This window comes from Theobroma cacao, chromosome 6, assembly GCF_000208745.1.
Source record: "Theobroma cacao cultivar B97-61/B2 chromosome 6, Criollo_cocoa_genome_V2, whole genome shotgun sequence".
Lineage (NCBI taxonomy): Eukaryota > Viridiplantae > Streptophyta > Magnoliopsida > Malvales > Malvaceae > Theobroma > Theobroma cacao.
This window is the reverse complement of record NC_030855.1, coordinates 2,455,245-2,478,754: the sequence shown is the minus strand read 5'-3', so window position 1 is coordinate 2,478,754 and position 23,510 is coordinate 2,455,245. Positions and strand designations below refer to the sequence as shown.

Here is a 23,510-nt window from a genome sequence, read left to right as displayed (position 1 = left end):
GGTTTTTTGGATGTTGCCCCTAGGCCCCCACACCTCAACATCTCCAGGTTTTATTCACGCACACCAAAATTAAAAAATAAAATAAAAAGGAAAAAAAAAACCCATCAAAATTTTCATAAGGAAGGTGCCGACTTATTGAAACTTTCTTAAAGATTGAATCTCCACCATTTGATCTATTTTTGAGAAAGATCATGCAAGGTTGATGGCCCCACATTCATTTAGGGGTCACCTCTAGGGTCAATGAACATGTTAAAATCACCCATCTCCTCTTGGGGGGTTACTTACTTTTCCCACCTTCCGATCTAATCTTCTTTTTAAAAGACTGTTGATGGAGGAGGGGATCCACAATGATTGGATGGAATCTAAACACTCTAATCTTAGGGTTACAACTTGCACAAAGTCTAGTCTAGGTAGCTTGATAGGATGTGGTGAAAAGATAGCAATTTCAACAGTTCCAGTTTCAGGTTCTTTTTTTCAAAATTAATTTCCAGTCCATCCAATTCATTCTCTTGCTTATTCCAATTGAGCTAAAGTACCATTTTGTAGTTTCAATTTCTATAAATTCATTTCTTTTGTAGAATTGTTAGGTCTTTTTCTTTTCATATTTTTTCAAAAGAAGAATTCAAATTTTATGTTTTTTTTTTTGTAAAAAATCATACATCAATTAATCAGTTAAATATTCAGATACTTGTAAAATCGTTAAGCTAATTTATTTTTATAAATTATTAAAATATCATTTTTAAATCCCCGCTCATTATCTTTTATTATTTCATTAAAATATCAAGGATATGTGATTTTTGATGATAACAAATTGAAACTCCAAAATATTAATACTACAAGAAAAATGTATGAAATCAAGCAAGGTGTAAGTGCAAATTATTCTAAATAATACGTGTACCTATTGTAAGCTCATTTACATACCTCTAAATTAAGCCCTAAAATGAGTAAGGATATCTTGTTATGCCTACTTAAGATAACCCAAGTTCATTTATATTCCTTTTAATTAAATGACTTTCTAGCAAATATTTGGAGTAAGTTCATTTATATTTCTTTCAAATTAAATGACTTTCTAGCGAATATTTTGAGTAGTAATATCAAGATCAAGTTAAGTTACTATATAGTTACAAATGACCCTTTTCTCCAAAGGATTAATGTGATAGGTGTGTAATACTTAGACCTGACAATTCGTGTTTTCGTGTTTTAAACGAGTCAGACACGTTTAGATACGAAACACGTTAAGGCTAAACACGAACACGATACGTTTAATATTCGTATCTTAAATTTAAAACACGTACACGTGTACGTTTAATACACGTGTAATACGACACGACACGATTAACACGTTTTACACGTTTATTAAACGTGTTAATATACGACACGACACGATTAATAATACGTTTAACACGATTAACATGTTTAACACAATTAACACGATTAAATAAAAATATTTATAATTAAATATAATTTTATTATTTAAATTTAAAATCTATAATTATAAAAATAATTATAACAAAAAATAATAATAATAACATCAAATATAATAAAATTTAATATAAATAATATACATAAAATTTATTATTATATATAAGGTTAAAATACACATCAAATAATTATTAAAAATTATTTATATAAAGTTAAATAGTTTTTAACTATTAATGTTTAATAGGTTAATAAACGTGTAATGTATACACGTTTAAACACGTATACACGTTTAAACACGATAACACGATTAAGTAAACGTGTTTAAACATATTTTAAACGTGTTTGTTGTGTCTAATTTTCGTGTCTTAACGTGTCAGACACGATTAGACACGAAACACGTTAAGGGTAAACACAAAATCTGTTTAACTCGTGTCTTCTCGTGTCGTGTCTAAAATTATCAGGTCTAGTAATACTCACGTTTATAAATATCTCGGGACTCTCTTCCTGTTCGATGTTTGATTGGTATACCTTAATTTACTTTTTTTGAAAAATTGAACGTGATGCTATCCTCTGCTTAATCCGACAATGTTTTTGTCATCACTAGCCACCCTCTTTGGTTTGTTATGGAAGTGCCTAGTGTGGGTTGGGTTAAGGTTATATTTGCTCCGATATCACTTGTTACAGGATTCATCACACTCTTTTAAAAAACTATTTTGATAAGGTGTGCAACACCCTCGATTATAATTGTCTCGAGACCCTCCCACCTCCCGGACGTGGGACTGAGACACCATAATTTTTCTCTCACCTTACTAATTACGTAACATTATCAAATAATTAAAATGGATGCTTCTTACTCTTGTCAAACAAGTTCTGATTGATTCGTTGACATTTAATTTGCCAAACCCACTGCTAATATGAAAGGCTCTTGTTTATGACACATGTTGATAACATCAAAGTCTATCAGAACATATCCTCGTGCAAGGTTTTTTCTATTGTTGTATCTTTTCAAGCTTTTCTGTGATATCACAGGACAATGGGGACAACGAATCTAAGTGGTACGGCATTGGGCAGATCTTGTTTACATGCAACTTACATTGCAAGGGCAAGCCACACAGTGTATTGGGAAACTTTTGTCAAAAAACACATACGGGATTGGGATGCTTGCCAAAAGGGTAGGTGCCTGTATTCAAGTGAATTTGCACAAGGAGCAAAAGGTCCTCGTGACGTATATGGGCTATGGCCAATGGCCAGGGCCAGCCAGCCACACCAAGGATCTAGAATGATAGCAACACTATTTATTTGCAGGGAAAAAAAGTCGGAAGAGATGTGGTCAGGGCCTCTCTACTTTGGTTGTTACAGATTCTTTTCTTTTCTTTTCTTTCCTTATCTTGTAGAAGATGAATAAGAAGAGCATATAAGATTAGTGTGTTAGGTGGTGTCTACTTGTATGAAATATTTGCTAAAATGAAAGATGCTGCTTGTACTAAAAATATTGATTAAAAGTGGAAAAAAAGGGGAGGAAGGAAAGAAAAGGGTTGAAACAGATTGGTTGTCACTTTCTAGTAAGGAGGCATCCTCATTCCAGTTGAGAAAAATCAGAATCATGAGACTCACGCTCAAGCTGAAAAAGTTGAAAAACCTCCAAAGTAATGGGTGGGCCTCTTACTATCTAGATATCTAAATCTAGATCAGTACAACTTGATTTAGCTCATCCCACTTCCAGTAACTTCATGGACCAAAACCAACATTAGGTTTTTATTCCCTCTTGGAGAAGTAGGGCACCACTAAGTTGAGAAAACAGGTATGTCAATGCTCTGCAAAGGTTATTGGTCATTTGGCCTAGTTTCAAAATTTTGGACTTAAACATTGTAAAAACTATTGCAGGTTTGTGGATTAAGATGGATCTTATCTATCATTATGTCCCCTGATATGTTGAGATTTGTTGCTTTAGCAAACCTTTCCATTTTTCCCATATATATATATATATAGAAGCACCGTGTATCTATTAAGATTTTCTTTAGGACTTTTCATGTTTCTCTTAGTGGTTCCCATGATTTTCTCGTGGCTCTTTTGGGTTGTTAAAACAAAATCATTTTGTGAAGTTTCACATTGACAAAAAGGGAGGTCTTTTCAATCTTTAAAGGTCAAAAGTTGAGGGATGTTTTGGGGCCATGGTTTAACCTTTTGAACTGGATTGCTGATTCTGACAGCTTATTGTTTCCACAAGCTATAGAAGATAAATGTGTAAATAAAGGAACAAATTCGTTTACCATCTTTGTGTAGAAATGTTAGGAGTGATCAGGTTGCTCTGGATTATGATTCTTTGTGAAAAGTCCCGAGATTTGATTCCCTATTCTTGCGAATTTTACCTATAGACACATGACAGCTGCCTTGTGAGATAAGCTATAGTGGCAGAAGACATCAATACATGGAAAATTATGACAACTGCAGTGTCAGATAAATTGTAGTGGCAGAAGACGTCAAAGCATGAAAAATATGAAGTTCTTGTTGGGCACTTTGCAATGTTTATCTAGAGCGTGGTATGATCAACTGTGGAAGCTAAACCTTAAACTAGAGGCAATAGATTATAATCAACCAATGAAAGATTGAACATAATGTTCACAATTACTTTAGAGACAAAATTTGGGCACAATTTTCCAGTGAACTTTCCTTTTATTTCGCATAGCAAGATCATCAAGAGGATCCGAGAGGATTAATTAGGAATTCTATGAGTTGCTGTTCTGCTAAACCTTCCAAATATCTTATTCAGCCAAATTTGACCAAAAGTTTTCCCATTTGAATAAATTCTGAAGAGGATAGGGAACATGAAAATAGTTTGATTTCATCTGAGGTAATTTACATTTGGTTCAGTCATCATTAGCTGATGACAAATTCCCCAACACCAAGTTTGTGCTGGAAGTTGATTTAACGCTCAGACTATATGCATAAAAGTTCTTCTGGATGACTAGAAACCTGGTATGTGTAAATGTGTAATTAAATTCCTCACATGTTCTAAGGAAAGACAATGTTGTCCAACCAAGACAAGAAAAAAAGAAGAAGATTTTTATACAATTGTAGCAAACGGAACCTATAATGCCATATTGCTTTAGATACAACAAAGAGTGTGATGTTAAACATAGTCAGTTTCCAAAGGCATTCATTGCTCACGGCCACTTCTCTCTTGTTCTAAGCCCAGGTAGTCTTCCCCCAGAAGCCGTTTCTGTCTTCTAATGGATATTTGGCTGCTTTGAAGTCTCACCTACATCCTGAGACTTGACAGACAGAGTAATTGGCCCCGTTCGCAACCCCTGTTGCTTTTCGAACTGGTAGATAGCATCTTGAATTCCTTGGCCACTCCTCTCTTGTTCTGAGCTCAGGATAGTCTTCTCCCAAAAACTGATTCTGTCTTCTAAGCGAATCTTTAGCTGCTTTGAAGTCTCAACTACATCCGGAGGCTTGACAGACAGAGTAACTGGCCCCTTTCGCAACCTCTGGTGCTCTGCAAACTGGTGGATAGCATCTTGAATTCCTGATAAGGTCACCAGGAACTTTGCTGCATCAGTTTGGTTCAGCACCTTCTTCACCACCAGCTCTAATGCTTTGAACCTGTTGTGCAAGTTTTCAAATAGCAGTCAATTACACATACATTTCTAGAATTATAACACACACATTTTCATTTAAGCTCCCTGGATGCATAACTTGTGAGATAATAGGAGCATCTGAACTAGAAAAGCCTACAAGGTCAAGAACAAACAAGCAAAGGAACCACCAAAAACAAAACTAGATGACATACCCTTGTAGTTATTTCTCTATTCATGGCACATTTAACTATCAAAATTTGAAATTTTTAGGTGTGATTAATAGGTTACATTTTTTAGATTCGTAATTAAATAGAAAGGGAATGAACCTGAGCTTTTGAGCCTTGGTGACAACCCGAGCAATCTTCTTGAACTCAACTCGAATATCAGGCAAGGCAGAACCACCTGACTTACTGCTTTTCACTGGGGCAAAGGGAAGGTGGAGAACACATGTAGCTTGAATCTCAGCCATTTCCTCATCAATTACTGCCTCCTCAATACGTATCTCATGGACAATCTGAGATAGGACATGTTCCATATCAATTGAGTCTGATAAGAAAGATGAAAGAGCCAGGCCATGCAGGAGTTCCAGAATGGCAGATGGTCTCCAATCACCAAGCCAGGAAATGATGGCCAGCTCTTGGGGAGCTACACATTGTGGCATGAGGAGTTGTGACACATCCTCGAGATAACTTGGGGCCATGGCATGGTTGTAATGCGCATGAAACCTGTTCAGTTGTTCCTCAATTAGCACCTCAAGTTCCCTTCGTGCTTTGAGCTGTTTCTCTAGCTTAGCTGCTCTGCTCTTCTGCTCTTGCCTCCACAGACCATGCTTTGCCCAGGAGAGCTCTTCATGAAATAACCACATCAACTATCAGAGCTTGCATACAAAGTTTACCAAAAATGTCTATGGCTAATCTTTGGTATAAATTACTAATACAATAACTTCGACCGTTATGAACCTGCTCAGTTTCTTTGCGGGGAGTTCCCTCTGCTTATGACTCCAAATAATAAAAGAATGCATCAACAGAACAATCTGGTCTTACATATTTGGAATAATAGGGTATCGAAATCAATTTCCAACAAGCAATATCAACATCACTTGTGAAACATAGATAGCTATCTGGGTCTTCTACAAAATGGAGACAGTTTCATGGCAAGTAAATTCATTTTTTTCTTCTCATTTTCCTGACCTCAAAACAATAATAAAGACCCTTTCCAGCAGATAGTTACCTCAATTATCCAATTTCTTAAGAATTTGCAGACTGAAAATACAAAGGGTGAAACATAGCTTTTACTTCAACTCTACAAATAGTATCCTCAGTTTATATTCCACAGAATTAAGATATCTCATATTGACAAGGAAAAGACAGAAACTGAAGGAAAATCTTGAGTACTGCAGATCCTTTCACTTGAAAGTTATATCTTCCAAGGAACAAACCGAGAGAAACTGAGAAAATTCATCCTCTTTTACCTCTTTTACTTGTTTCACGCTTCGTGCGCTGAAACCGATCACTTATCTCATCAATCTCGTTACCAACTTCTTTTTCCTTGAGTTTCGTTCCTGTTTCTTTTTGTTCTCCACCATCATTCTCCTCGTAGTAATTCCTGCAAAAACAAGAAAAATTGTTCAACTTTCCTTTTTGGTTATCTTGAAAATGGGTGTAAAAAGGAGTAGAAACCAACCAAATAGCTGTATTTAACATTTCCTTCTCAAAAAACAAATCAATCCAAGTTCAAATGCATCGAATATAGTTCCATCCAGTTCTTGCCATGCAAGCAGGAGATGGTTCCATGCACATGGTTTTTCCTTCTAAAAGAACAGAAAAGAAAACTTGGGTTTCTTCAGTTTCTTGGCAATCGGGATAGTTTCAGTCTTGGTTTGAAGCCCCCCCCTACATTTTGCTTTCCTTTTTTCATCATGCCATTGCTTTCAAGTTTTGCATGGTGAATATGATATAATGCTAAAAGAAAGAAGACAAAAGAAGAATGTGATATACATGTAGAAGAAGCTTACAACGGAGATTTTGAAGCTGTTCCCTGCATTTCTCTTCTTCTTTCACAACTTTTCGATGTTTGTTTTAACTTTCTTGGACTCCCGCTTGAACCATGTGGCGAGGAAACTCAGAGATTTCGTTAAAGAAAATAAAGAAGAAAAAGGTCACTTGCTCACCATGTTGGTTCTTGATATAGTGGTGTAAAATCCCTTGAATTATTTAATAAAATTTAAGTAAATTTTTATTGTTCTATTAATATCGATCAAAGACTCTTATTATATTTACGTAAATGCTGACGTAAAAAGTGAAAATCATATTATATCAAAATTACGTTATTTTTAATTAAGATATGTCAATATATCATGATATATTAAAAAACTTAATTTTTAAAATTATATCATAATTTTATTTATTATTAAAATTCTATATTTTAAAATTATAATTTTACACAATATTATAGAAACTTATAATGAAAATGAATTAAATTTGATGCAACAATTTAAAAATCGACATTTAATTTGGAACAAAGAAAGTAATTTTTATATGTTTTGTCAATAATAGAATGATTTTCTTGTTCGTAAAATTTATATATATATATATATATATATATATATTTCTATTTAACATTTTTTTAATACAAGGGAAAGAAGAAAAATGAATTGAAAATAATAAGAGAATGGAGAGTATCTGGTGGATGTTCTATAGCAACTAGACATAAACTGGTAGCATTCTCAGCGAACTATCCCTTTGCATATAAGTTATTGAGGTTTCACTTCTTTATCTGACATTGCTTTAATATTTTCAAATATTGCAAAATTTTATTCAATTTCTTGAAGCTAACTTCTTTGTTCAAATGCATTCTCAGCTAGCTGCTGCATGCCTGCAATCAGACCCTTTCCATCTGGAAAACCACTTTCTTTCCATGGAAGAACTGTTCACTGTGGTGTGATTGTGTACATTCTGCAAGCATGTGCATCCACTTGAGCAGAGAGCTGATCTTGGACTGATAACTCCGTTGAATGCTGTTGCATTTTCAAGCATAAAACTTATTGAAATCTTTATATAGATCACATTGGATGAAACATTGACAATCATGTCATTAAAAGGAGGCTCATACCGCCCATAAATGTTGAACATCACAAACAGTTGATGGTTTAAGGCCTATATCAGACCAGTAAGCAGTGATGTTTGCAGAGGAAGATCCTCTGTTCCATAAGACTACAGCCACCCTGTTATCAGTCAAGGGGCCAGCCCATACCTACATTTATCATAGGTATTTAGATTGTAAATGTGAAGATAGGCTAAAAGGAGTAAGCATGAATGTACCATTGATCATATTTACCTCAAGATCCCCATCTTTTTTCACCTTTTTCCCCTGAACTCCAAGTTTATCTGCTCAATGGAAAAACTTCTGTTACAAAAACTTCAATCTGTGCCACTCACATAATTCACTATATACAAGACTGTAACCTCAATTTGTATGTTTGAGTTCTGATACATGGGAACTGCGCCAGTGGGTGTGAAAAGGATTTTTACTTCCCCACTCTGGAGTTTAGATTAAGCTAGTTCAGCTGCATGGACATTTCTAAGTAATTCATATGACTTTACCTTGATTGACTGCAATAACCTCCTTATTGCTTAGCAGTTCAAAGGTGACATTATCCATTGACCGAATATCACAGCCAATCAATAGAGGAGCCTGCATACGGAAAAGGATGAAAAAGGAATCGTCATAGTATCAGAAATCACATAGGAAGAAAAGTTTATCTGATTTGTGCATGAATAACTAAGTCCGGATCATACTTTAGCTAATGACCATATGCTAAAATGACTGCGATATTCTTCTGTTGTCATGCCACCATTTCCTACCTCAAGCATGTCTGGATCTGATGTACAACAATTGTTTTAGGGGCAAGTCAGAAAGTACAATTTCATATATTACGAGATGAAGTAGTTTGCACATAAAACCAATTCTGCTACTTTCATCCTCCTCCTCCTCCTCCCCCACCTTCCTCCAATGTATCCATATTCATTAAGTATAGAAAAATACTTTTGCTGTGAAAGAAATTCTGGTATCCTACCATTCCAACTGCCAGGTTGAGCATAAGATGCCCATTTGTCATTTTGATCTGCAATGGATGTCATTCTAGGCCACAAGATTACTGTTAGTTCCTCAAAATGGTAAGCATGGTTTGAGTATCTAACACAGGCATATTCTACAGACTACAGAATAGATGGCTGGAAATGGAGTAACGTGTGAGATTGAAATTTAACAGTGCATATAGTACTATCCTTAACATTGCAATCTAGTAAAGCACAAAGCAGTATTCCTCTTTACCTATCCCAGTTATCTTTAATATCTCCAGTTGTTCTCCAACTATTCCCAATGCTTGGTGCCCAAGTTGCTGGATCTTCATTTCCCCTACATATGTTAAATTTCTGTGAATATTTCCAGCAGCAGTTCTACATTTGTTGTTCAGAGGAAATGTTTGTCCCTTGTTTGTGAAGAAAGTTATTTTACCATTCACATAACGAGAAAAACATGGTCCTCCCTGAACTTAGTAAAGCTTTGCTCATCTTCGGATACCTGCTCCACAAAAGAATCCTAACAGCTTAGACAGAAAAAGAGAAATCACCACTCACTGGCACAACTAGAGAAGCTGCCACTTTCCAACCTATGCTACATACCAGAGCATTCTCGCAGAACTATGAAAGCGGTTAAATTACCTTTCCTTTGGGCTTATGCCAGTATTTGCACAATTGTCATATTTCAGGTAATCAACCCCCTAGACAAAATAAGCAACTTTCTTAGATGATATGAAAACAAATGGCAGTTAAAGGATGAATATACAGAAAAACAACATAAGGGAAGCATACCCATGAAGCAAACGTTTTTGCATCTTGTTCTTCGTATCCTAGGGACCCGGGCATGGTCTTGCTACAAGTTTGAGTCCTTAAAAAATCAACAATGTACCCAAAATTTTGGTCATCAAGAGAGATGAGGTTTCATTAAATACCATTTTGTTTGAAAGTCAATTATTTTGAGCCACAAAGAATCAATTCAATACCCTGCATCTGCATAAATTCCAAGCTTAAGCCCTTTGCTATGTACATAATCTGCCAGAGCCTTAATGCCTGAAGGAAATGTTGATGCTTTAGGAACCAAATTCCCCTGCCGGAAACAACATGGATTTTCACTTCATTATCAAGTAACACTTTTTGTTTACAGCACTCACTTTCTTTCTCTTGGAACCCATGAATATAAAGGTAAACATAAGGATGCCCACTGAGGTATTTATAGTGAACAAAGTAATTGAAATGCATCTTGTGTGGATGTTAGGGTGCATGTTCTCCAAACTTCAAGAGTATGCATATGACATTATGGAGATCCAGATGTGGAATACTTTTGCTGGTAACCTATGAAACCTTGTTAATTCTATAGATACCATGGAATAATGAGTGCAATGAGGAGAGAGCAGTACACAAACATAATGAATAATGAGTGCAATGTGGAGAGAGCAGTACACAAACATAATAAATTAGTGGCAATTCTCATCGTGATATCATAAGTTGTTCCAATATACAAGAAAAGAAGGGAAATTATTACCTGAGTATCTCTGTTGAGTTCACCCCAACAGTCATCTAATACAACAGAAATCGTATAACTACATGAGAATGATATAATAATGCAAAAGACAAATAGTAAGCTATGAAATTAATCAATAACTACTGTTACCTAAATTGATATAGGTGTATCCTAAAGCAGCAAGACCACTTGACACCATTGCATCCGCTGTGACATAAAGTACACATATTGATCAATTTCTTTTGCCATAATGATCAACAAATTCATGGGTTTTCTTTCTTTTGTAGAATTACCAGTTTCCTTGATCAATGTCTCGTTGATATTGCAATGAAAACGGTTCCAACTATTCCAACTGGTCATTAGACAAAGAAGCTTAAAGGCAAAGGTTGACTGATGAAAATACATAAGAGATTGGTCAAAAAAAAAACTAGGCCAACTATGTACTCAAGGCCTGTACTGTATTTTGATTCATTGCAATGGTTTTTTTCCAAACAAAATAGGTAGATGAAAAGAAAAAAGATCAGAAGGATTGTAGTCATACCCCATTTGTGGAGTTAGACCAAGGCCATTGTTTAAAAGTATCCTTCTGATACTAGAAGAATCTGTTAGCCTGGCATTCCCTAGTCGAGCCCCACTCACAGTAGCAGAGCTGATCAGCAACAGTAGAAGAATACAACAAAAAAAAGCTGAAAAACGACTTGATGGTAATGAATGTGCCATTGGAGCTTGTCCCTTCTTGTCTGTTTGCTGCTAAACATAGCAGAAGGCCAAATGAGTCCAAAGGGAGATTAATAGCAGATAATCATAGCACACCGTCAAGGGAGAAACAACTTACCCTGATTCCTGAATCTCACTTGATCTCCCTCAGCTCTGGGAAAGTGCAGATATTACAAAATATAATCCATCTCTATATATAGCCTCCCTGTCTGATACAGGACAATATTAGAGATGTTAATGAAGTAACTGATATGGAAAGCGAAGCTCCCAAGGGGAAGACATCTGTGACTAGGTTCTGACCTCTTTGAAAATCTACTTTCAACAATCATCAATGCCATGAATTTCTATGGGAGCTTTTATTGTAATACATGTCCATTAGGAATGGACTGCGGTTTCTAGTGGGGCAAGACAATAAGACCAACTCCAACGTGTCCTCTTCATCTATTTTATTCAACTATTTTGGACTCTAATCTGCAAATTACCGTTCAGTATTTTCCTTTATAACAGAGCAGTCAATCACAGCTTTAGAAACATGGCCGACCCAAACTATAAGTGAACCATAGAGTTGCAACAAAAGTCCATATTTCACGCTTGGAGTTTTCCACCCATCACTTTAGTTTTCTCTTTGTGGACGAATGAAAGGAATCTAACCTGATCATTCAAGTCTAGAAAAATATCCAACCAACAAGATGCCCTCTTTCTATCCTTTTATAATGCCACGAAAAGCAATAGAAATTGTAAGTTTGTCACTTTGTGTTTGTTGCTGACAGCTCCAATGGCTGACGAGTTACAATAATATGTCCTTTGCTGCATCAAGCCATATAAAATATGTTCATAACCTTTTTTGTTAATCTTTTTCTGAAACTTTTTCTTATGAAAAGCGTGATGGGTTTTCTTTCTTTGGTCAAAAAATTGACGACAACACTAATATCTGCAAGTTGCTACACTTCAAGCAAGTTATATACTTGAAGCAACAGCCAACAAGGACTTCAGCAGCAAAATGTAAACCCTGTACATATTCTCAACCCGTACACCTCAAACACTTCCCCCCACAAAGATCAGTCAACAAGCACTTAAGACAGGACGACAGGGAAGTGGTTTTCTTGTATTATGAAACAGATCCATTTTATGGATGAAACCCTGTATGAATATAGGTTAGATCTCTCATCAGGGCAATAATTGTTGCAGTGAACCTTCCCAGCATGTAGGTTCGATTTGCAATTTTAAATCCATAATCAGACAATTGTCTCTCACGTTGCTTCTGGTTCCACCTGGAATACTAAGCAACTGGTGTTCGATAGTTTTCAAAAAACTGAGCTATTCCTGGGACCAGCCGAAGCACAAATCCAGCAGATAAAGAATAAATGAACCAGAAAATGTCAAACCAGAATGGGCATGGACAATGCTCATATATAAAAAGGAACAAATGTTAACCCAATTCTGAACATACTCTGTACATATATTTACACCTTTGACTACAAGTTATTGACAGCTTTATTTATGCTTTGCTTCATCAACATTAGTTACTGACAGTAAGTGAGCTGAAACTATCACCTTTCAAAGGTCAGAGAAGTTGTTTCCTGATTAACCTTATCTCCTTAGCTGTAGGTTCCAGCAAACTCATCTAATAATAGTAGAATTACCTTGTGGAACCAGCAGTAGTAACTCCATCTCTGAAGATTCTCTGTCTCCAACCTGATTTACTGCCAGCATGGCCATCATGACCATTTCGCCGGCATTTCTTCACTCTTGCACTTACACTGCATCCAACAGACATAGTGAGCTTCATGGCTGTAAATAGGGCAAAGGCAATTGCTAGCGGCCTGACAGCCCAATGAAAATCCTCAACGTGTTGATATTTCTCCACCACACCAGGACAAGTATCAAAAGACACTGATTCTACTTCAGCAGGATCTGCTAAAAATCTGTTGGGTTCATTTCCAAGAACAAATCTACCTGGAAACTCTACAACAAGACACCCATTTGGAAGAACTTCTGAAATTCTCCCAGTGGCCCATGCTCCTCCCCTCTTCCGTGGCCATTCAAACCGAGGAGTAAACACATTTGCCTTAAGCCTCACAAATTGCCCCAAATAATAAGCTTTAGCCATTTGAAGCTGGGAAGACTTCCCTATCCAAAGGGTCTCTAATCCTATAAATCCAACTGCCACAGTTCCATCACGCTGTACTAAATGTAGTATTCCCACAGGGGAGTGGCTGTTGTTTTCCTCTTTCAAGCACACCCAGTCCCCCACTGCTAAACCATTTGTGACTCTCTCAAGTGTAGACTCCTGTACTCTCAGAGGGTTGTGCATTCCAGGAACTTTCACTAGAACAAAGCCATTCTTATCAGCATCATTATCTAAACCAACAACAGTTCCTTCACGAATATCCATGGTTTGAGGTTTGCGAACATTTGGAGGGCTTCTTGAGCGAACCACGTCACCAACTTGAAGACGATCCTTGGAGAGATACCATGTGGTGTAACCAGAGACAACAGATTTTTCTTTGATTGGTCGGCTTCCAAGGCCAATCCATCCTCCATCACTGTTAACAGCAGTTTGTGAGCTGCAAGTTCAGTTCCAAATTATCAGAGTGCAACCCAGAGGAAAAGGAGTAAAAAGGAAAGAGACTAAAAAATTATTAGATCCTGTTTCTTATTTGACTTAGATTTGTCCTTAAATCAAAGCATAGACACTGCAGTGGAATGCTCCAAGCTCTTAAGCATTTTCAGAGCAGATTTTACCAAAATATCTTATTTCCAATTGCTATAATAATATTTTCATGAACTCTAGTAAACAACACAATAGCAAGATGAATACTTTGGTACTAATGTATATACAATGAACACATGGAAACCATTTAACAGCTATAATCATATAACCACTTTTAACAGTGATTAGAACTGTATTCAATTGACTATCACAAAAATTTATGCTGATCACAATTACAACAAGAAATATATGCAGTTCAGCTCAACCTAGTATGTCACATATAACATTAGCTGAGAAGTTCAGGCCAAATTCATGCATTACACTAGCAGCTACATCTTCAAAACAAACAGAGCATATCAATCCCTTTCAAATTGGGACACTCACAAACTCAGTACTGGCAAAGGCAAAAATATGGCAATACCTACAAAATTTTTCTCCTTAAAATGCAGAAAACTTGACACAATGTTGGAGCTACTATTTCTTGCATTCATGAATCAAAAACCTCAAATGTCGAAGCAGGCAGTGAGACAGGGAAATTGAAGATCAGAGATGTAAGTGAGATTGGGATGTGGAGAGATATTTTGCTAATCATTTGCCATAGCTATGATAGTTCACGGGACTATAGTTCTAAATGCTAAAACTAGCAAGAACTTCATAAGGAACATATAATTATTCAACATCAACCCCTTACAGGGATTGTAACCTGTATCTAATGAAATGAAAGAATAGTGGTGTTTTCTCTTCTATATCTATAATTCTATAAAGATCACATCGCCTAGTGCCCAAAGTTGAGGAAGAGAGTAAACATATTCGTTAAACATCTCATTATCATGAAAATATAACCAAGTACCGGCTATAAAATTGTTTCTTCAATAAAATACCAAGTGTTGAAAGAAAGGAAAAAGCAAATACCTTTCAAATGCGAGTAAAATATCTGAAACTAATGGTCTATTTCTGAGATCATACTCAAAGCAACCACTGATAACATTCTCAATTGCTGGAGGCAAGCCACTTGGGATGTGTGGTTTTTCTTTCTTAATCACAACCGAATGATATATTTCTTCAATTGATTTCCCAAACCATGGCTGAACACCAGTCAACATCTCCACCATGCTACACCCAAATCCCCAAATGTCAGTCTCCAAGGACAAAGGACCTCTTACCTCAGGTTCCCACTGTTCTGGAGACATGTAATTAGGGGTTCCAAGCCTAAGAACCATATCAGAGTCAGACAATGGAATCCCAAGAAGTAGATATGGGATCCCAAAATCCCCCAGAAATAGTTGATTCTGTTCGTTTAGAAGAAAGTTGGAAGGCTTCAGGTTGAGCACCAACAACCCCATTGAGTGCAACCCAAGAAGACCTCTTGCTAATTGGATCCCATACCTGTAAATATTAGCCACTCTAAGGATTTCACAGGTCAACTAAAAGCACAATGTGCTTCACAAAGAAGAAATATATAACAACATATCACCTTAAAACATCAGGCAAGGAAAGCTTGCCTCCTTTTGACCGAGCCATTTGATCACCCACAGATCCTTCGTAAAATTTCATTGCAATGCAGATCTGCAAAATTATTTCAAAACCAAACTCATTTTATGAGCTGTGTGAAAGACTGGACCCAACCATGTTATTTAGTTACAAACCTTTAGGAAAATTTAAGTCTAGCATCACTTTTGTGATTTGAATCATGAGGGCACCAAAGTATACTAGTATGAAAAGGACATTGAAAAATTAATGCTGAAAGAGTCACCTTTCCATTTACAATAGAGACACCATGCAACCAGCAAACACCTTGGAGCTCTCGGCACTTCAAGAATAACTCCTCAAACTTATCAACAAACTTTTGCATATGCTCCTCCTTCAATGGATGCAACATCTTAACCGTAACTTCATGGTACTCGTCAAATTCATCAGCTGACTGATGATGAGTAGCCAGCCAAACATCACCAAAAGGGCCTCGCCCTATCCTATGCTTAAGTTTCAACGAGGCAGGATTAATCCAGTGTTTGGTCTGAGTAGGTGTAGCCACAACAGTCCTAAGGTGGTCAGGATCTCCTTCAAAAAGCTCATACTCAAAGGAAGGAACCTGCTTAGATGCTTTAATCTGTTCAGCCATTCCTCCTATATAGGAAAAAAAATAAAAACAGATATTTTAATATTAAGCAGAATGTATCAAATACATAATGAAAACACTAATACATAAGGCTTTTTCCTCCCTGGCCCATCTAGAATACAATTAAATGAAGAATGAATGCTTTACCAAATGGTTAAGAACATATGTACCCAAAAAAAAAAAAGGTTAACAACTTAATTCCATTACCAAGCATTTTAGGAGCTTGGACCTATTTTACCAAATTTGATGCCACAAACCAAGTTGATAATAAAAAAATTTGAAGATTCACTAGCAATAAAAACCAAAGAAACCGCCCCTCTTCTTCATAACCATTTCTTAAAAATTATGATTCCTCAAACTAGAAGTTAGTACCAGCAAAGTAAAAGGCAGCTGATTAATCAGCAAAAAATGAAACCATTTTGATAGCAAAGTAAACAAACAATATTTTCTTTTTCTTCAACCATTTTTATCTTTTTTTAACTCTCAGAAGAATACCAATTCTATAAATCAAGCATATCAAATTAAAAATAAAATCTCAAATTCGAGTTTTTAATCTTACATCATAACAAAACCGACTACTGCCTACAAAATCAAGAGAAAAATTAACAATAAAAACACTCTCATATATACAATCGAGCATATACCGATTCCAGTTTAGATGAATGATGCACACGATCAAAAACACTTACAGAACACAAAAAAGAATTCATTTTGAGAACAACCCATTTCAAAAATTTAAATTCTTTGTCTGATTTTCATGTCCTGGCAATGAAAAGTTTAAAAGTGGGAAGCAAAGACTAAAGTCACTTTCCTTTTTCCTACAGTTTCTCTGGAAACAAACATAGAGAGCAACACTTACCAGTGAAAGACAAAGGGGTGTTCGGGCACGCTAGCGAACTCGAACTTCCAAAAACCTGAAACTAAACAAGCTGAAAAGTTAAAATTTTAGAAAGAATTTGACTAGGTTGAGTTTTAGTTGAAGAGAAAGACTCGAGGAGAGATGAGGTCGAGGAGAGTTTGGTCACTCGTCACACCTGGAAATATCGAGTATTTAGTGCTGCTGGGATCCTCTGCTTGACCCGTCATCAGGATCTTTTGGAGGATGAACCTACTTGCGCCACGCTTGTTACATAGTGACTTCAGAAACAGACACGTGGAGGTAACAGTAACATTCATATGCCAGATTTTCCCTTTTTTTTTTTAATTATGTTCTTCTTGGACTCAAATCTCTGGGCTTGTCACATGGATCAAGCTGGCTCAGCCAGCTTTGCTCAAGCAAGGAATAATTGGTTACTTTGATAATTGACCAAGGTTTTGTACTGATTCAAAACTCTACAATGACAGGTTGTTTGCTTTCCCTATCTTTTTGTCTTAGACTTCAAAGAGTAAAAGAGGGAAGGGAAAGAGAGAGAAGGCGGCAAGGAACAGAGAGGTGGATGGGAAGTAGAAGAATCAGTCATTTACATGGAGAAGTAACTTTTTCCAGGAAAATAATCCAGGCCAACTTCCAAGGCTAATATCTTTGTCATTACCATAGAGATAGAGAACAACTAGAAATGCATTTACATTAAACCAGTGCTGATCAGTGATGAACTCCAATGCCATCGAGATGGTTTGATAAGGAACAAGCAAGAGACCAAATTCCAGACTGAGTACCATAGAAGTAGGGAACAGCCATGTGACAATTTCAAAGGTGAATGGTTGACAGACAAAGCCGCATGCACCACAAAACAAACATTAGACAACTGTAGCTTCAACTGTTGGAAATAGAAATTATTAATGCAGGCTATTGATCTTCAGATGGAACTCAAGAAGAAGAATAAAAGGCAATTTGTTATCCCAAATATAGGAACTTTCATGTCATCATCTAGGAACTCAGACATTCACAAGTTCCATACAAGATAAAACATTATCACCATTTGTTATCCCCAAATTTCAAATGCAAGCCTCATCATTTGTCCACTTCTGACCTTCAACATACCAGCAATATCTCCATATACAGTTTTTAAAGGAAAAACAAAGGGTCCTGTTAAATTTTTAAGCAACATAAAGTTTAGATGACAAACCTGACGACAAGAACTAAAATGCAGCAAGCAGTGATGTACAAGAAAACAGGTCTAATCTTGTTTCACTTTAGTTGAGAACTATCAAATAATAGATATAAATAGAACTTTCACCAAACAAATCAAGCATGGGATATGATGAAAACAAGACAACCACACAAAGCAGAACATACAAATTACAATCTCAGAGGTCCAAGACAAACTAAACTTGACAAGAGAAACGGAAAAAGCAACAATACTTTGTGATTTATTACATTTGAATTCTTCATTGTTTTTTGTAACTCTAGAAGTATATTAGACCATTGAGTAAGAGTGTCTTGAGACACTAAATCCTCCCATTCTAGCTCTTTCCAGCATCCTCCTTTCTTCCAATATTGATTTCCAAATACATGTAGCTATGGTCAAATTGATTGACTTGTCCATGCACCAGTTTCTGCCCAAAGAATAAGAAGACATGCATCAGTGCAGAAAATTTATTAGTACTTCTACAGGTGCTCCCAAATATGTTGTGTTTGCTGTACATGTAATGAAGATTATGAAGAATTAAAGATTATCGGGTCACTTTAAGAATTAAAGAGCATTCTAGCATTCTCCTATGTCATTTATGCAAACTAGATCAAGCAAAAGTCATTAATCCTAGTTTCTAAACATTTTTTTTTTCAAGAAGTTTGAGACTATGCTTGATTGTCCCAGGACTACTCCTAGAGTAAAAATGCAAGTATTATTTGGTCAATAGAAATTTTGAAGATTTCAGTATTCATCTTTACTGTGAATAGTGTTAGAAATAACCTTTGAAATATCACACACCTTTAAGGCTTTATAATAAGGCCAGCATCTTCCCAATCTGCATCATGCCATCATCCGAGGCTTCATCCCTCTAGTCATCACATACAAAATAGGGTAAAAAGGCAACTCGGGTGGCTTCATCCTTCCATTGAACCTCTTTCCACCATTCTTCATTTCCTAAAATGCTGATTTTATTCCCTTTTGCACTTTCAAAGTTGAGTGGAAGCTTTTTCAGTTTTGGGCAGTTGACTATTGTGATGTGTCTCAAACATGGGAAGGGTAAGGCATCCCAATATATGCTCTTCAATTTTGATAAATCTTGCAAAACAATCACTTCTAGCTTAGCAAATGGGCTTAGATTCGGAATTTCAACCACATTTGCATCTTCACTTATTATTTCTTCCATTCTCGAGCAAGACAGTACAGTAAGCCATGTCAGATTTGGAGCAAGAATAAGCCATGTCACGTTCCTCAAGTTGTGGCAGCTGAATAGGTAAACCTTGCTCCGTGTGTGAAAGCAAGGGATAAGAGGATTACTATTAAAGAGAAAGAGCGAGGAGGTTTCTATCATTCTTCCTTCCCCTAATTCTTTATCTATCTTCCCTATTGCCATCTCTTCCATGCTATCACAACCTGCAACATGTAGGGACTCTAAACGCTCCATATTTGCTAAAAATAAAACATTCAACACCTTTGTCTCCTGCAACCGTGTGAGGTGTAGTTCTTCTGTGCATCCTCGTAAGTTGTGGAAGCTCAGAAGGTAATCTAGAGCAAAAACACTTTTTAGTTCTATACACAACACATTCAAATGTTGCAAGCATTTCAATTCCTCTATTAGTCTTTTGTTACCTCCATACAGGACATTGTCTTCATCTGCATCATCATAACTGTTTGTCGTAGACATTTTGAATATTTGCAACTTTGAAAATTTACATATCAATTGTCACGGGATTTTTTGGAGAAAATTTGCCTGCATCAAGTTCAAACATTTCAATTTTGACAACCTATTCAGCTTAATTGGCAACTCTCTTATTCCTGTATATGATAGATCAAGGCACTCTAGTGAAACCAATTCTGAAATTTCCTCTGACAACTCACAGAGTTCCCAGTTTGTAGACAAGGTTAGAACTCTCAGATTGTGCATAAATTGGAAGAAACCATCACTAATCACCCTCAACTTATTAGTGTTGAGAAATAAAGTTTGAAGATTAGGACATATAGGTGTTCCTCTTATATCTTCAATTCCACTATATGCCAATGACATTCTTACACCTTTCCAATTTTCAACATCAAGTGCCTTAATTGATCTTACCCCTGCTTGTACCAAAAATTTCTTCTCAACTGCTTCACACACTCGAGCTATCCACAAAGCCATATCACTGATTACATCATGCATCATTACAGATTCTGCATATGTACCTTTTTCTAATAAACAAGCATTAAGAAGGGAATTGATAATGTTGTGCCCTTGCATTCGAGCTCTACTTATGTTGTCAAATTCACCCAAAAATCCCTCGCAAAACCAATAATCTATTAGCCCATCAGTGTTAATCTCAAAATCTTCAGGATGCAAACTACAGTATAATAGACAAGATCTCATCGTGTCATTAGGCAAACTATCGTAACTAAATTTTAAAAGAGAATACATCTGTTGATCCATTCTTGCTAATTTATGCGGAAACTCTTCCAAGACCTCAATTGCATACTTCCAATCTTGGGGCATCTTCTTGCAAGCCATGGCTCGACCAATTGTGATCAGTGCAAGAGGTAGTCCTCCACACGTTGCAGCTACTTGTTTAGCTAACCCTCGAATATCTGGATGGCTGTCAAGGGTTTCTTCTCCAACCTTCTCTTCAAACAATTTCCAAGCTTCATATGTGCTTAAACACTCTACTTTGATTTTCTCACGAGCTCCCATTTCTCCACATACCTCTAAGTAACGAGTTGTAAAAATTAATTTAAAACTATTATCCTTATTTGGTACAGGTATTCCAACTTTGATCAAATCCACCCGCTCCCACACATCATCCAAGAGCAGAACGAACTTTTTCTTGCTCAAAATTCTGAAAATATCTGTAACTTTCTCATCACAACTTTTATTTTTCCACAACTCATTTGAAAGGCCAACCTTTTCGTCAATTTTTTCTTGAACCTTTTGGATAGTATGATCTTTAGACACCACCACCCAAAGTACAACATCATAACCGATCAGGTTATTGCTTAACTTCTTGTTAATTTGGGTCAAGAGTGTTGTTTTACCAACTCCCCCCAAGCCATACAACCCAACAATGCCCGCATCTTTTTCTTCAAGTAAGCGCCACACTTTAACCAAGGTTGGTTCCAAACCCACCGTGGGCTCAGTAGGTTTTAGATCTACTTGGGCTGCAAGTTTATTCTCAGCTACAATTTTAAAATCTCCTTGCTTCTGTAGATCAACTATTTCTGCAAGTTTTATAGTCACTTGTTTACCAAAGTTGTAGCTAGACTTACAATTCTTGAAAAAGCAGCCACCAGAACATAATTTCTGAATTTCTTGAGGACCATTTTCGATCAATTCCTCAGCTTCTGCTCCCACAGTCTGCACGCTTGAAAGCCAGAGTTGAACTTCGTTGAGCCGCTCCATATGTTGTTGTTCAGCAAGATCTACCCTCCGGTTCACGTCATCCCTTCGCGCATTCAGTTTCGCCAATTCCTTCTTCAGAGCTTTAAGATTATCTTCAAGCTTACATGTGTAACTTGCTTGTCCAACAATGCAATCCCAGCAACGATAGACTGAATCCTCTGTTGAGAATGAGATTGAGCACAAATTTCCCATGATTTGGTGATCAAATATTTAATTGATGAACAAATTAAGAAGAATGAAAATGAATTGTGGGTTTGAGGAGACTTCTTGTTTTGATAAACTTTGAGTGGTCGACAGGAAGATGAAAACGCATTTGCGCCAATGTATTTTCATAGACTTCGTCGGCCATTAGAATTAGGATTGACTTACACCGGTGACTGGTTGGTACTAAAATAATCTAATGGAAGCAATATCAAGCGGAAGAAAACGACAACCTTCTAAGAAGAATAGTAATACTAATATTTTCTTTTTAAATCGATGCCCCCTTTTTAATTTAAAACAAAAAAGAAATCGATGCTCTTATGTCTGCTTAGAACAAAATAACCAATTTCCAAATTGAAGGAATTCTTATATGGATAGTAAGAAAATAAAATTATATATTTTATTAATTAAATGTCTTATTATTATTCTCGGAAAAGTAATAATTCGCAGTTTTCTTTGTACCACCAAGAATAGTCTCTTTTTGTTAAAAAGAGTCAAAAAGATAACTGTGAAATGTCAGTGCCAAGGTTAATGCAATTACTATTACCGTAAAACTACACTACAGCTAGAGAACAATTTACATTGAACTAGTCCTGGTCTGTGATTGACTCCAATGACATCGAGATTGTCTGTTACAGAACATCAAGAAACATAATTTCAGACCAACAATGCAGTATGGAAGCCATCACCTTTTTACGCATGCTCACTCTGTCCTATCTACTTGTTGAATCTTCCTCCTAAACATTGCAGGGTGAATCTCGGGAGATTACTCGGGCCTTCTGATCCCTTTCTCGAAGCACCCCTCAACCTGGTGCATGAGAACCAACCTCTCAACAAGTGAGCTAACTTGACCTATGGGAGAGGAATTTCCTCTTCTTCTTCATAATGATTGGAGGTGGAGTTATCCTCTTGGTTTGCAGTTTTTTTTTTTTTTGAAAAGTGGATTTTATTAGCCATACACAGATATGCTATTGTTAGTCTTGAGCTGAAGTTGTCAGACTCCCATTGTCCATTGACATGAAGGCCCGCTTGGCAAAAGAAACTTGACAATTAAAGGGCACATCTGCTCACATGAATTAGGAGGAGACCCACAACATTCAGCCACCAAGAGCAGAAGAACTCAAAGCTGCCTGTCAGAAAAGATGAGAGAGCGACGCAGAATGATGAGAGAATGAAATATTCTCATTGCCAGATAGGGAAAAAATCTTTACAGAGTTTATATACAGAAGTTCAACCTAAGCTATTAAATGCTTAACTAACTAATCATTACACTAACTATATTTTGAAAATAAAATGTGCATAAAACGGTGTAGTTCTGAAGCTTTTGACTCTTATTGAAATGATGCGTACAGGCTTCCGTCTTTTCTTCTTACCCCATCATTATTGAAACGGTGCATCTGGGGTCTTCTTCCTGTGGCTTTCTTCTTCAACCCGATCACTCTGTTCAGTGAAGCCACTTATCCGGTTCTTCAATTCTTTGATCCTTCAAGTGTGAGCTCAAAACTGCCTAAACACAAAAAACTGACGGCATGACACAGAAAGCAATCAGCTAAAGACTACTCCTAAGACTAATTGATTAAAACAAACAAGAACAAAACAACAGCATTGAGACAAGGGTGCTCCAAACAAAAAAAAGGAACTTTATCTAATCCCTTGAAATCCTTTGCATCCTTGTCACTATAATTCACAGCATTCTGTTGTTTCTCTT

General features: G+C 36.5%; 4 protein-coding genes across 7 annotated transcripts; all 4 read right to left on the bottom strand.

Moving 5' to 3' along the window:
- Positions 4,404-7,135, bottom strand: LOC18595304. The gene is made up of 4 exons (XM_007023191.2): positions 7,018-7,135; positions 6,475-6,608; positions 5,330-5,849; positions 4,404-5,028 (listed from the first exon to the last, which is right to left on the bottom strand). The coding sequence occupies exons 1-4, from the start codon at positions 7,044-7,046 to the stop codon at positions 4,650-4,652; spliced, it is 1,062 nt and encodes a 353-aa protein (XP_007023253.1). The 5' UTR covers positions 7,047-7,135; the 3' UTR covers positions 4,404-4,649.
- On the bottom strand, positions 7,698-12,575 carry LOC18595303 (alpha-galactosidase 2). Of its 3 annotated transcripts, none has more exons than XM_018123555.1 (16): positions 11,419-12,575; positions 11,125-11,333; positions 10,877-10,935; positions 10,734-10,790; positions 10,605-10,639; positions 10,066-10,169; positions 9,875-9,950; positions 9,725-9,783; positions 9,519-9,584; positions 9,336-9,419; positions 9,079-9,143; positions 8,801-8,883; positions 8,606-8,696; positions 8,340-8,389; positions 8,115-8,255; positions 7,698-8,019 (listed from the first exon to the last, which is right to left on the bottom strand). In XM_018123555.1, exons 2-16 carry the CDS (start codon positions 11,301-11,303, stop codon positions 7,933-7,935), a joined length of 1,236 nt encoding a protein of 411 aa, XP_017979044.1. In that variant the 5' UTR covers positions 11,304-11,333; positions 11,419-12,575; the 3' UTR covers positions 7,698-7,932. The 3 variants fall into 3 exon arrangements, with proteins under 3 accessions (XP_017979044.1, XP_017979043.1, XP_017979045.1); XM_018123554.1 differs by having other exon boundaries at positions 11,125-11,330; XM_018123556.1 differs by lacking the exon at positions 11,419-12,575 and having other exon boundaries at positions 10,877-10,973; positions 11,125-11,211.
- On the bottom strand, positions 12,678-17,230 carry LOC18595302 (E3 ubiquitin-protein ligase KEG). 2 transcript variants are annotated; one of them, XM_007023185.2, is made up of 6 exons: positions 17,120-17,230; positions 16,989-17,049; positions 15,767-16,137; positions 15,488-15,579; positions 14,926-15,399; positions 12,678-13,867 (listed from the first exon to the last, which is right to left on the bottom strand). In XM_007023185.2, the coding sequence occupies exons 1-6, from the start codon at positions 17,213-17,215 to the stop codon at positions 12,940-12,942; spliced, it is 2,022 nt and encodes a 673-aa protein (XP_007023247.2). In that variant the 5' UTR covers positions 17,216-17,230; the 3' UTR covers positions 12,678-12,939. The 2 variants fall into 2 exon arrangements, with proteins under 2 accessions (XP_007023247.2, XP_007023248.2); XM_007023186.2 differs by having other exon boundaries at positions 17,164-17,192.
- Positions 18,329-22,059, bottom strand: LOC18595300 (probable disease resistance protein At1g12280). The gene is made up of 2 exons (XM_018123561.1): positions 19,000-22,059; positions 18,329-18,625 (listed from the first exon to the last, which is right to left on the bottom strand). The coding sequence occupies exon 1, from the start codon at positions 21,791-21,793 to the stop codon at positions 19,922-19,924; it is 1,872 nt and encodes a 623-aa protein (XP_017979050.1). The 5' UTR covers positions 21,794-22,059; the 3' UTR covers positions 18,329-18,625; positions 19,000-19,921.

What these genes read in the sequence shown, in the direction of transcription:
- LOC18595300 (XM_018123561.1), bottom strand. Translation starts at nt 21,793, where the DNA reads ATGGGAAATTTGTGCTCAATCTCATTCTCAACAGAGGATTCAGTCTAT.
- LOC18595303 (XM_018123555.1), bottom strand. Translation starts at nt 11,303, where the DNA reads ATGGCACATTCATTACCATCAAGTCGTTTTTCAGCTTTTTTTTGTTGT. An exon ending in GGTCTAACTCCACAAATGGG is followed by an intron (nt 10,936 to 11,124) that starts GTATGACTACAA and finishes TCTAATGACCAG; the next exon opens with TTGGAATAGTTGGAACCGTT. An exon ending in GGCATAAGCCCAAAGGAAAG is followed by an intron (nt 9,585 to 9,724) that starts GTAATTTAACCG and finishes TTTGTGGAGCAG; the next exon opens with GTATCCGAAGATGAGCAAAG.
- LOC18595302 (XM_007023185.2), bottom strand. Translation starts at nt 17,215, where the DNA reads ATGACGGGTCAAGCAGAGGATCCCAGCAGCACTAAATACTCGATATTT. An exon ending in TCGACCTCATCTCTCCTCGA is followed by an intron (nt 17,050 to 17,119) that starts GTCTTTCTCTTC and finishes CAGCTTGTTTAG; the next exon opens with TTTCAGGTTTTTGGAAGTTC. An exon ending in ATTTTACTCGCATTTGAAAG is followed by an intron (nt 13,868 to 14,925) that starts GTATTTGCTTTT and finishes CTGAACTTGCAG; the next exon opens with CTCACAAACTGCTGTTAACA.
- LOC18595304 (XM_007023191.2), bottom strand. Translation starts at nt 7,046, where the DNA reads ATGCAGGGAACAGCTTCAAAATCTCCGTT. An exon ending in GCGTGAAACAAGTAAAAGAG is followed by an intron (nt 5,850 to 6,474) that starts GTAAAAGAGGAT and finishes TATTTCATGAAG; the next exon opens with AGCTCTCCTGGGCAAAGCAT. An exon ending in ACCAAGGCTCAAAAGCTCAG is followed by an intron (nt 5,029 to 5,329) that starts GTTCATTCCCTT and finishes CTTGCACAACAG; the next exon opens with GTTCAAAGCATTAGAGCTGG.